Source organism: Salvelinus namaycush, unplaced genomic scaffold (genome assembly GCF_016432855.1).
Source record: "Salvelinus namaycush isolate Seneca unplaced genomic scaffold, SaNama_1.0 Scaffold9, whole genome shotgun sequence".
In the NCBI taxonomy this organism is placed as follows: domain Eukaryota; kingdom Metazoa; phylum Chordata; class Actinopteri; order Salmoniformes; family Salmonidae; genus Salvelinus; species Salvelinus namaycush.
This window is the reverse complement of record NW_024061641.1, coordinates 525,277-539,038: the sequence shown is the minus strand read 5'-3', so window position 1 is coordinate 539,038 and position 13,762 is coordinate 525,277. Positions and strand designations below refer to the sequence as shown.

Below are 13,762 nucleotides of genomic sequence, written 5' to 3'. Positions count from 1 at the left end.
ACTTTTAATAACAAGCTGATTGACAAAGTCATGACACATTTGAATAATTTAATGCTACCACCCCTGCAAATCAAGAACAGCTAGCTATTTCTCTGGAGACATAATAATTTTTTGGGGGTATTTAGGATCTTATTAGGATTATTAGGATCTCCATTAGCTGTAGCGAAATACATACACACATAATATCTAGGTGAAATAGGGAGAGGCTTTGTGTCTTGAGGTGTTGCTTTATGTTTTTTGAAACCATGTTTGCTGTTCATTTGAGCTATCTGAGATGGGAGCTTCATACAATTATGGCTCTATATAATATTGTACGCTTTCTTGAATTTGTTCTGGATTTGGGGACTGTGAAAAGACCCCTGGTGGCATGTCTGCTGGGGTAAGTGTGTGTGTCAGTGCTGTGTGTAAATTGACCATTCAAACAATTTGGAATTTTCAACACATTCATGTTTCTTATAAAAACAAGAAGTGATGCAATCAGTCTCTCCTGTACTTTTAGCATATTATTGATATTAGCCCACTGATTACAGTGAAGAGCAAGATGTGCCGCTCTGTTCTGGGCCAGCTGCCGTTTTCTAGGTCCTTCTTTGCAGCACCTGACCACATGACTGAGCAATAATCAAGATAAAATAAGATTAGAGCCTGCAGGACTTTCTTTGTGGAGTGTGGTGTCAAAAAAGCAGAGCATCTCTTTATCACGGACAGACCTCTCCCCATGTTCGCAAACATTGAATCAAAATGTTTTGACCATGACAGTTTACAATCCAAGATAACAAGATAACAACAAGTCATTTAGTCTCCTCAACTTGCTCAATAGCCACATTATTCATGACCAGATTCAGCTGAGGTTATTTGTACCAAATACAATGCTCTTAGTTTTAGAGATGTTCAGGACTAGTTTATTACAGGCCACCCATTCTTAAACTGACTGCAACTCTCTGTTTAGTGTTGCAGTGATTTCACTAGCTGTGGGTGCGTATAGGGTTGAATCAACAGCATACATGGACACACAGGTTTTGTATAATGCCAGTGGCAGGTCATTAGTAAAACATTTAAAATAGTAGAGGGCCAAGAGAGCTGTCTTGCGGTACAATGCCAGTGGCAGGTCATTAGTAAAACATTTAAAATAGTAGAGGGCCAAGAGAGCTGTCTTGCGGTACACCACACTTTACATGTTTAACATTAGTGAAACTTCCATTAAAGAAAACCCTCTGCGTTCTATTAGATAGATGGCTCTGAATCAACGATATGTCAGAAGTTCAAAAGCCGTAACACAATTTTTGATGTGTTATGGTCAATAATATCAAAGGCTGCACTGAAATCTAACAGTACAGCTCCCACAATCCTGTTATTATCAATTTCTTTCAACCAATCATCAGTCATGTGTGTCAGTGCAGTTCATGTTGAGTGCCCTTCTCTATAGCCATGCTGAAAGTCTGTTGTTCATTTGTTTCCAGAGAAATAGCATTGTATCTGGTCAAAACCATATATATATATATTTTTTACATACGTTTGCTAAGGGTCAGCATCAAGCTGATTGTTCCATCCTCAGTATCTTTCCATCAAAGTTGTCAATACCAGGTGGTTTCTCATTATTGATGGGCAACAATAATGTTTCCACGTCACCCACACTAACTTTACAAAATTCAAAATTATAATGCTTTTCCTTCATTATTAGTTTTTTTTACACCTGAAAATGATGTCTCAAAGTTTGTTGTTGGCATATCATGCCTAAGTTTGCTCATTCTGCCAATTAAATAGTCATTGAAGTAATTGGCAACATCAAAAGGTGTTGAGCCATCCGATTCAACGAACGATGGAGTTGAATTACTCTTTCTGCCCATCATTTCATTTAAAGTTTTCCAAAGCTTTTTTTTCCATTTCACTTTACAATTTATCTTTGTTTCATAGTTCAGTTTCTTCTTCTTTTTGTTTGGTTTAGTGTCATGATGTCACGCCCTGACCATAGTTTGCTTTGTATGTTTCTATGTTTTGTTTGGTCAGGGTGTGATCTGAGTGGGCATTCTATGTTGTATGTCTAGTTTGTCTATTTCTATGTGTTTGGCCTGATATGGTTCTCAATCAGAGGCAGGTGTTAGTCGTGGCGCAGTGGTCTAGGGCACTGCACCGCAGTGCTAGCTGCGCCACCAGAGTCTCTGGGTTCGCGCCCAGGCTCTGTCGCAGCCGGCCGCAACCGGGAGGTCCGTGGGGCGACGCACAATTGGCATAGCGTGGTTAGGGAGGGTTTGGCCGGTAGGGATATCCTTGTCTCAGTATGTAATGTAAATGTAATAAAATGTATGCACTCTACTGTAAGTCGCTCTGGATAAGAGCGTCTGCTAAATGACTAAAAATGTAAATGTAAAATATTTAGGTAGCCTGTTTTGTATTGTGGGTTGTGGGTGATTGTTCATGTTCCTGTGTTTTTGTATTTTTCACCGTTCAGGACTGTTTCGTTCTCGTGTTTTGTTGTTTTTTTGTTAGATTATTCGTGTTCATTAAAATGGATAATAATCACGCTGCATTTTGGTCCTCCTCTCTTTCTCCTAACGCCGAACGTTACACATGATTTCTCAATTTACATTACGTTTGCCAATCGGCTGTGCAGACAGACTTGTTTGCCATTCCTTTTGCATCGTCGCTCTCAACCAGATATTTTTTAAATTCTTCATCAATCCACTGGGATTTTGCAGTTTTTACAGTCATTTTCTTAATGGGTGGCTGCTTATTAGTAACTGGAAGAAGCAATTTCATAAATGAATAAAGTGCAGCGTCTGGATGCTCCTAATTACACACATCAGACCAACAAATATTTGTTTTAAATTTCAACATAGTAATTAGTACAGAACGTTTCGTGTGATCTCTTATAGACAATTTTAGGCCCAGCCTTTGGAACTTTGGCTTTCCTAGATATGGCTACTATATTATGGTCAGTACATCCAATGGGTACAGCTTTAGAGCAGGTTTTGTAGCATTAGTAAAACATGTGATCGATACTAATGGATGATATAGTTCCTGTACTGTTTGTAAAACCCTGGTATGTTGATTAATAACCTGAACCAGATTACAGGCACTGGTTACAGTGAGCAGCTACATTTTGAGCGGACAGATTGATAAACAAAACAAGTCTATATTCAGGTCACCCAGAAAACAGACCTCTGTGTTAACATCCACACACATTATCAAGTATTGCACACATATTATCCAGATAATTAATGTTAGCACTTGGTGGCCTATAGCAGCACCCCAAAAGAAGAGGCTTTAGATGAAGCAGGTGAACCTGCAACCACAACACTTCAACAGCGTTAAACATGAGATCCTCTAAGATGATCAGGAATATGTCTCTGAACAACACAGCAACACCTCCACCAGAAACATTCCTGCATTTTCTGTAGATGTCATATCCCTGTATTGCTACTGCTGTATCATCAAAGGAATAATCCTTAGTGAGTATCAGAGAATGGCAAATATATGAATGTTATCTGATGTTAGCAAGTTATTGATTTCATTAACCTTATTTCTAAGGCTACATATATTAATATTGGAATTTTCTTCTTCTTCCTGAGTAGCTTATCGGTGCATTCGGAAAGTATTCAGACCCCTCCCTTTCCAGATTTTGTTACGTTACAGCCTTGTTCTAAAATGGATTACATTTTTAAAATTCCTCATCAATCTACACACAATACCCCATAATGACATCACAATACCCCATAATGACAAGTATTTAGATCCTTTGCTTTGAGACTCGAAATTGAGCTCAGTTACATCCTGTTTCCATTGATAATCCTTGAGATGTTTCTGTAACTTGATTGGAGTCCACTTGTAGTAAATTCAATTGATTGGACATGATTTGGAAAGGCACACACCTTTCTATATTAGGTCCCACAGTTGACAGTGCATGTCAGAGCAAAAACCAAGCCATGAGGTCGAGGGAATTGTCCGTAGAGCTCCGAGACAGGATTGGAACCACAAAGACTCTTCTTAGAGCTGGCCGCCCGGCCAAACTGAGCAATGAGGGGGAGAAGGGCCTTGGTCAGGGAGGTGACCAAGAACCCGGTCACTCTGACAGAGCTCTAGAGTTCCTCTGTGGAGATGGGAGAACCTTCAAGAAGGACAACCATCTCTGCAGCACTCCACCAATCAGGCCTTTATGGTAGAGTGGCCAGACGGAAGCCACTCCTCAGTAAAAGGCACATGACAACCCGCTTGGAGTTTGCCAAAAGGCACCTAAAGACTCTCAGACCATGAGAAACAAGATGCTCTGGTCTGATGAAACCAAGATTGAACTCTTTGGCCTGAATGCCAAGCTTCACGTCTGGAGGAAACCTGGCACCATCACTGCGGTGAAGCAAGGTGGTGGCAGCATCATGCTGTGGGGATGTTTTTCAGCGCCAGGGACCGGGATTGTCAGGATTGAGGGAAAGATGAACGGAGCAAAGTACAGAGAAATCCTTGATGAAAACCTGCTCCAGAGCGCTCAGGACCTCAGACTGTGGCGAAGATTCACCTTCCAACAGGACAACGCTTCGGGACAAGTCTCTGAATGTCCTTGAGTGGCCCAGCCAGAGCCCGGACTTGAACACAATCTAACATCTCTTTGGAGACCTGGAAATAGCTGTGCAGCGACACTCCCCATCCAATACAATCTGACAGATCTTGAGAGGATCTGCAGAGAAGAATGGGAGAAACTCCCCAAATACAGGTGGAGGTGGATACTTATTTTCCACCATAATTTGCAAATAAATTCATTAAAAATCCTACAATGTGATTTTCTGGATTTTTTTTCCTCATTTTGTCTGTCATAGTTGAAGTGTACCTATGATGAAAATTACAGGCCTCTCTCATATTTTTAAGTGGGAGAACTTGCACAATTGGTGGCTGACTAAATACTTTTTTGCCCCACTGTATGTATTACAATTATATACTTCAACAGTGTTTACCGACCTGGGACATCAATGGTTACACATTGTAACTTTGCAATAGACTAGAAACATGATTTAACTAGTTAAAGGCTGATTTGTAATTCATATATACAGAAATATAATTTAAAAAACAGTACACTACACTTCTACACTTCGCCGAATACAACAGGTGTCGACCTTACCGTGAAATGCTTACTTACAAGTCCTTAACCAACAATGCAGTTCAAGAAAGAGTTTAGAAAATATTTACTAAATAAACTAAAGTGAGAAAATCAAAAAGTAACACAAGAAAATTAAATAACAATTTGTATTTATTGAACTTGGCAAGTCAGTTAAGAACAAATTCTTATTTACAATGACGGCCTAGGAACAGTGGGTTAACTACCTTGTTCAGGGGCAGATTGACAGATTTTTACCTTGTCAGCTCGGGGATTCGATCTAGCAACTTTCCGGTTACTGGCTCAACTACTAGGCTACCTACCGCCCCAAATAACGAGTCTATATACAGGGGGTACCGGTACCGAGTCAATGTGCGGGGGTACAGATTAGTTGAGGTCATTTGTAAAGTGATAGATAATAAACAGCGAGTAGCAGCAGCAGTGTAAAAACAAAAGGATTGGTGTAATATTTCATCAAATGAGAGACTTCATTTCCACCAGTAGAGAATGTGAAACACTTTATTGAAAGAAGTTCATTATCCAAAGGTTATAAATACATGCATTATAAATACTATAATTGTAATATTATATTATAAATACAAGTTCAATCTGTACTTGAATGCACATCTGGTGTGCATTATAAAAACAGAGGAAGAAAGAGGAGGTGGCGAGAGAGAGGTGTAGAAGACAGAAAGGGAAAGAGGTAAGAACAGAGGAGCAGGGAAGACAGCATATGATTAATGAATCACAGTGCTACCCTAATATTATCTCAGTTCATCACAATTACATAATAGTGTCTCTAGCGGTGTCTCCTAACCAGCCTTGGGCTCCCAGTCGGCCCAAAGGTTATCTTAAGAGCGGATGAGGTGGCGATGACGGGACTGGGGGTTGGCATCCTCTCTCACATCAAAACATAGCTGCAGACGAGAGACAGATGGAGAGAGAGAGCATGTTCAAGCCTTCTGTTTATTTTATTCTAACACTGTTCGTCATCATAACCATCAGGAGGTGAAATGCTAAACTGACCTTGGATCATTAACTCTGGGACTACTGCATCTCTATCTGTATTTCAATGTAAGCATCTCTTTAATAATACTTCCTGTATAATATAAACTGACCTGGGATCATTAACTCTGGGACTACTGCATCTCTATCTGTATTTCAATGTAAAGCATCTCTTTAATAATACTTCCTGTATAATATAAACTGACCTGGGATCATTAACTCTGGGACTACTGCATCTCTATCTGTATTTCAATGTAAAGCATCTCTTTAATAATACTTCCTGTTGACCTGACCAAGTGACCTCTCACCTCTGATCATGCTGTGCCCTCTGTGTAGCCAGTTCAGATGCGGGAGGGGTTCACCGACACAGCTGATATAACCTAGAGGATTTAGGGAGAAGAGGAGAGGGGGGATGAAGTGAAGGAGAGACTGTTATTGAGAAAATAAGGTAGTTAAAGAGACAGTGTTCAACAGGAATCTGTGTGTGTGGTCTCACCTGGTGTCCACACTAAGTGGCTGAAAAAACATGCACAGACACATGAGGACAAACAATAGAGCATAGTTATAGAAATAATGAAGTGTCTCACTATTCTTGAAACTAATCCTTGAAACATCCTGCAGAGCGGCAGACCTCTCCTCTGGCACACAGCGGCGAGCTGCAGATCCAAGTTATGAAGGACGCAGGTAAAAAAAAAAATCAATATGGGTGACTTAAAATAGCCTGTTTAGTTTTTCTACAGACATCACACCCTCACCTGAGAAGTAGAAATCAAAGAGAGAGAATGTTGTTGCCAGGGAACAGCACCTTCTTCGAAAGAAGTAGGAGGTGAAGATCTCCCGCACACAGATTTCCTCTCTTGCTGCGTTGTTGGACCCCATCCTTGAAACATCCTGCAGAGCAGCAGACTTCTCCTCTGGCACATGGCGGCGAGCTGCAGATCCCCTCCTGGTCCTCGTGTCCATCCTCGTGAAGTTATGAAGGACACAGGGAGCCCTCACACACCTGAATTCCTCCAGGAGGCAGTCCCAGATGGCCCTGGTCACCCAACCTTGCAGTGCCCTACACGGTAACTGTAGGTAATCGTTTTGAAAAAATCTCCAGTAACAAGGTATCTGTAGGAATATGGAAGATAATGTCATTTTTAGACTTTTACGTCACCAGGTCTTTGTGGATTACTAAAGTATAATATCTCTTATAACAAATCCTGATAACATTGGATTGATAGATTCATGTGCACACACATGTGCATGTGTAGCATGTGACAATAACATGCTCATATCAAGGATAGCATCACAAATGAATACATAAATACCAGCTGTGCAGTTCTAGGGCAAAAACAAAAATGTGCACCCCTTTGAGTCCCCTGGACCAGGACTGAGAACCACTGCTCTTCATTGGGTCCTCTTCATCTGTAGACAGGCTTTCATAGCTCTTTTTATCTGAGGACAGAAAACCACACAAGAAACAGACTTCATTATACACCGCACTGAATATGATGTTACTATTATCTCCGTCCTCACTTCTAGGGACAGGAACTACACAGAGTACCTGCCCTGTACAGAATAGCCTTCCCTCTCACTTTTACAGTTGGGGCTGCTATCCGTTCACCCTCCTCCATGGCTGTTAGCTAGCTACCTACAAATGCATTTGGAGTTTGTTTTTTACAGAGATAAATACATCAGGATAGCTAGCTAATATGAAGGTAGGTAGCTGGTGATATCTAATTAACTTAGCTAGCTTTCTTTCCACAAGTTTCCTGGGGAGGTTACTGGGGAAACGATTATGGGTGGTAACAGGTACTCACGGAGGAAGTAGCGAAGTACTGGGTTGGCCGGTGGTATTTTTGGTTTTAGAAGCTAGCCAACTGGGATAAGCAACAATGAGATATTCACTCGCTAGATGTTAAAATGTTACGGAGTTCGGGGACAACATGTGATGTTCGTGGTTGTACATACAACTAGACAAACACGTAATGATTGGTTTAAATTGGAGTGCTTCGACCATAAACCTAAAACTAAATTAGAATGTTCCTGTCAGAGATGGTAGTTTCCATCACCTCCCAAATGACGACAAAGCGAAAAGAAATTGGCTCAAAAACTTAAACAAGCCCCCCCCAAAAAAGTTTGTTTCACTTTGTTGATAAGACGCCAACGCAGGATAACCCATACGCCATAACCAACATAGCACAGTGATTACCCTACATTTTAGCCTATTGTTAAGAAAGATAATTGTTCCACTGATCAGACTAAATAAAGTATACTGAACAAAAATATAAACGCAACATACAACAATTTCAACGATTTTACTGAGTTACAGTTCATAGAAGGAAATCAGTCAATTGAAATAAATCCATTAGACCCTAACCTATGGATTTCACGACTGAGCAGGGGTGTAGCCATGGGTGGGCCTGGGAGGGCATAGGCCCACCCACTGGGGAGCCAGGCCCACCCAATCAGAATTAGTTTTTCCCCACAAAAGGGCTTTTTTACAGACAAAAATACTCAGCCTTATTGTCAAAAGCAACACAGTCATAACATAGCCACCTGGTGCAGGCAGGCAGTCAATGGCTCAGTGTTCCATAACTGTTCACCTTCGCTTCCTTGGGCACAGGGACTATGGCGGTCTGCTTGAAATATGTAGGTATTACAGACTCGGTCAGGGAGAGGTTGAAAATGTCAGTGAAGACACTTGACAGTTGGTCCGCGCATGCTTTGAGTACACGCCCTGGTAATCCATCTGGCCCAGCGGCTTTTGTGAATGTTGACCTGTTTAAAGGTTTTGTTCACGTCGGATACCAAGAGCGTTATCACACAGTCATCCAGAACAGCTGGCACTCTTGTGCATGCTTCAGTGTTGCTTTCCTCAAAGCGAGCATAACAGGCATTTAGCTCATCTGGTAGGCTTGTGTCACTGGGCAGCTCGCGTCTGGGTTTCCCTTTGTAGTCCGTAATAGTTTTCAAGCCCTGCCACATCCGACAAGCATCAGAGCCGGTGTAGTACGATTCAATCTTAATCCTGTATTGATGCTTTGCTTGTTTGATGGTTCATCTGAGGGCCTAACGGGATTTCTTATAAGCGTCCGGATTAGTCTCCCGCTCCTTGAAAGCGGCAGCTCTGTAATCCGTAATCTGTAATGTTGCCTGTAATCCGATGGCTTCTGGTTGGGATATGTACTTACGGTCACTGTGGGACGTCGTCTTCGATACACTTATTGATGAAGCCAATGACTGAGGTGGTGTACTCCTCAATGTCATTGGATGAATCCCGGAACATATTCCAGTCTGTGCTAGCAAGTTACACCAGCTCTGTTAGGAGGAATGAGCCAAAATTAACCCAACTTATTGTGGGAAGCTTGTGGAAGGCTACCCGAAACGTTTGACCCAAGTTAAACAATTTAAAGGCAATGCTACCAAATACTAATTGAGTGTATGTAAACTTCTGACCCACTGGGAATGTGATGAAATAAATAAAAGCTGAAATAAATATTTCTCTCTACTATTATTCTGACATTTCACATTCTTAAAATAAAGTGGGGATCCTAACTGACCTAAGACAGGGAATTGTTACTAGGATTAAATGTCAGGAATTGTGAAACTGAGTTTAAATGAATTTGGCTAAGGTGTATGTAAACTTCCGACTTCAACTGTATATACTGTATTTGCCATTGCCGCTCGACCGTCGCTCATCCATATATTTTTATGTACATATTCTCATTCACCCCTTTTTAGATTTGTGTGTATTAGATAGTTGTTGGGGAATTGTTAGATTTTGTGGTAGATATTACTGCGCTGTCAGAACTATAAGCACAAGCATTTCGCATCTGCTAACCATATGTATGTGACCAATAAAATGTTATTTGATTTGAGAATGAAGTCCCAAGCTGTTGCAGCTTTCAGAAGTCGTCTATGTTACAATGAGTTGTCTTTCAATTCAGTTCATACAATAAGTATTCTAATATATTATAACGTATTCCCCATATGTAGTTATCTATTTCCATTATCACTACCAGTCTGTACCTTGTAGTTTACGCTCCATCCACATAGAGGCGATGTGCTGTGGTTATGGGCTTGCAACCCGCTGAAATAAACAGAAGGAAAATGCGGAAGTGAAATTACGAAGGGGATTCGTTTTTTTGTGACCACTTTTCTTTCCTCGTGGAAGAAGCTACCAGCTGAATAGCTAACTAAATAGCTACCAGTCAACTTAAAATGTCTAAACAACAGTCGTTTCATGTGTTTTTAAATGAGCGATTAACGGCGGCAGCTGTGGAGATTTTCGGGGAAGTTGAGAAAACGGTACTGAAACACCAGGAGGAGAATGATCGGCTACGGAGACTGCTGCAGGAGACACCAGAGATGAAACTACGTAGAATAGGTTGGTATGTAGATCTAATACCTAGCTAGCTACGGTTCTACTTAGTTAATAAACTGTTTTATCCATTTTTAAAGATTATCCGGGCGTGATTCAAAAGTTATCTGTCAAGATAATACCGGAGGTAAAACTATGTAGAACAAGTATGTATGTACAGAAACTGAAAGGTGAATAATGTGGGGCCACAGGTGGCCTATCGAATCCCCAAGCCGACTATGTAAAAAATCTGTCCATGTGCACTTGAGCAAGTTACTTAACCCTCATGTCTCCTGTAATTGCTGGAGATAAGAGCGTCTGCTAAATGACTAACATTTCAATTGTAATGTATTGTACTTTTGCAGTATTTTTTTTTTTACTGTAAATAAGAATATAATATGTTTCTGAACACTTCTACATTCACGTGGCTGCTACTATGATTATGGATAATCACGAATAAATAGTGGAAAATTAGATTAATGTGTGTAAGGAATATGGGATCAAATACTACACTTCTGACTACTGTAATACACTACGTTAATTTATCCAAACGTTTATGACTTCTTCACGTTGGGGGACTAGATACATAAAGTGCTTTGATTTCTACATGGTAAAACGGATATTATGAAAATTTGATCTCAAATCCCAAATTCTGGAGTATAGAGCCACATTTGTAAATGTTCGTTTCACTGTCTAAATTAATACACAGGGGAGTGTAAACCTCTGCTCCTCCTCTCCTTCCCTCCAGACTCCCTGCAGCTCTCTGTCTCTGAAGAGGAGGTTCCCCCTGAGCAGCAGCACTGTGAGCAGGAGTGGAGCCCCAGTCTGGGACAGAAGGACCCAGAGACCACACAGATTAAAGAGGAACAGGAGGAAGTCAGGACCAGTCAGGAGGAAGAGCAGATTCAAGGGCTCTTTGATACCAAAGACTCCATATCCACTCCTTCCTGTGTGAAAAGTGAATGTGATCAGGAGGACCCAGATCAAGAAGCCATACGAGCTGAATACCCAACTCTCAGTCCACTGAAAACATCTAAACTACAGTTGTTCTGTGTGTTTTTAAATGAATGTTTAACGGCATCTGCTGCTGTGGAGATTTTTGGTGCGGTTGAGGAAACTGTAGCAGAGTACCAGGAGGAGAATAATCGGCTACGGAGAATGCTGCGGATCACACCAGAGATAAAACTACGTAGAATAGGTTCGTATGTAGATCTAATACCTAGCTAGCTACTGTTCTACTTAGTTAATAAACTGTTTCATCCATTTTTAAAGAACAGTTTTTTTTATGTAACTAAGATTATCCGGGTGTGATTCAAAAGTTATCTGTGAGGAAAATATTATTGAAATAGCTTAAATAGCACAGCCTCTCTGACTCCAATGCATTTCATTAGAGATGGTGAGTACGTTTACGTTCACACTAGTAATTCAATATTACATTGATGATGGCAGTAGGCAGAGTACGGCTTCAGTCCTGTTGACCCCTGACTGCTCATCTTAAACGCCGTGAGGTCATAATAGAAGTAAGGATACGGTGACCAAAACATCTAGTTTTCTGAGAAATCTTTCACATTATTAGGACGTGTACAAGCTTTATTAAAATATCAAGTTTGGGAGCAGTAAAACTATTTATCTGTATTGCACATTATTTTAGCTCCTGTTATTATTTAGGATCAATACCAGTAAAGACATTTTCAATAAAAAAATCATTGATCTATAATTCACATTTGTGATTCAAGTGTTCTATTTAATTCTGTAGTATATAGGTAACCTCTGCTCCTCCTCTCCTTCCCTTCAGACTCCCTGCAGCTCTCTGACTCTGAAGAGGAGGTTCCCCCTGAGCAGCAGCACTGTGAGCAGGAGTGGAGTCCCAGTCTGGGGCAGAAGGACCCAGAGACCATACAGATTAAAGAGGAACAGGAGGAAGTCAGGACCAGTCAGGAGGAAGAGCAGCTTCAAGGGCGCTTTGATACCGAAGACTCCATATTCACTCCTTCCTGTGTGAAAAGTGAATGTGATCAGGAGGAATCACTTCAGTCCTTGACTCTTCCCCAAACCCGGACTGTGGAGAACAGAGAGAGAGACTCTAACCCAGTGGATCTCAAACCTTTTGGCACTGTGACGCACATTAAGGATCTCTACATTCCCTGTGATGCTCCAGATAATCAAAACAATGCCTCCAGCCACAGTTCAGCTGTAAGCAGCTACACAGTAGGACTTGACAGCAGCCCACCATTGGATCCCAGTCCACCATTGGAGAAACACTGTTCCGAACCCAGCACCACAGCTAGAAAAACTCACCACTGTCGTGACTGTGGTGAAACATTTGCTCTGATAGCTGACCTGCAGAGACATGTGACTCTCTTCAGTAAGATACCCAGTGAATGTAGTTCCTGCCAAAACCGCTACAAGTCCACCTGTAAACTGAAGGCCCATGTCCGACTCTGTCACAGTTGGAAACCCTGCACCTGCCCTGTTTGTGGAAAGACCTTCAAACACAAAAGAGTTCTGTCCAGGCACATGAGGATTCACACAGGAGAGAAACCATTCACTTGTGGTGACTGTGGGAAAAGCTTCAATCGCAAGGATACCTTAACTAAGCACAAATTGACTCACACCAGAGAGAAACCATTTAGCTGTGGCAACTGAGGGAAAAACTTAAATCAGAAACAACATGGCTGCTTAGTCTGTGATAAAATATTAATTCAGAAGACTAATCTGCTAACACGTGAAAAACATCCACAAAGAAAGTAAAAGAGGACACAGAGAGGGGACTAAGAGAGTATTGAGATACACCTGTGGACCAACTCTAGCTGGTCCTCCTGATCCTGCTCAGTCCAATGTCACAGTAATGATATAATGGGGCTGTTGTCTGAACCTAACAGGTAATGTTGCTACTCTTTGTGTATGAAATGGACAATCTGTAGTTCAGACAACCACCACTTTTTAGGTGAACAACTGAGGGATGATGTTGGAGAGTTGCGGCCCGTATTTATTCATTGTTGAACTTTTTTTTTAATTAATTGAGGGATTATGTTCCCAAGTATTCCCATGTGTAAATAGATTTACAGTATCAGTCAAAAGTTTGGATATGCCTACTCATTCAAGGGTTTTTCTTTATTTTGACAATTTTCTACATTATAGAATAATAGTGAAAACAAACTATGAAGTAACATATGGAATCATGTAGTAACCAAAAGTGTTAAATCAAAATATATGTAATATTTGAGATTCTTCAAATTAGCCACACATTTTTTTGTATCCTGGGGATTAGTGATTGGACAAGAGGGAAGATTTGTAACCAGTGGAGTAGTGATTGTATAATGGGGATG

At 41.0% G+C, this 13,762-nt stretch overlaps 2 protein-coding genes across 2 annotated transcripts in view; one reads left to right on the top strand and one right to left on the bottom strand.

The window, feature by feature from the left end:
* Positions 1–13,762, bottom strand: part of LOC120043328 (zinc finger protein 2-like) — a 401,596-nt gene that overhangs the window by 309,476 nt on the left and 78,358 nt on the right. The window lies entirely within an intron of this gene.
* LOC120043334 (zinc finger protein 629-like) lies at positions 10,200–13,532 on the top strand. The gene is made up of 3 exons (XM_038987959.1): positions 10,200–10,460; positions 11,182–11,631; positions 12,229–13,532. The coding sequence occupies exons 1-3, from the start codon at positions 10,295–10,297 to the stop codon at positions 13,077–13,079; spliced, it is 1,467 nt and encodes a 488-aa protein (XP_038843887.1). The 5' UTR covers positions 10,200–10,294; the 3' UTR covers positions 13,080–13,532.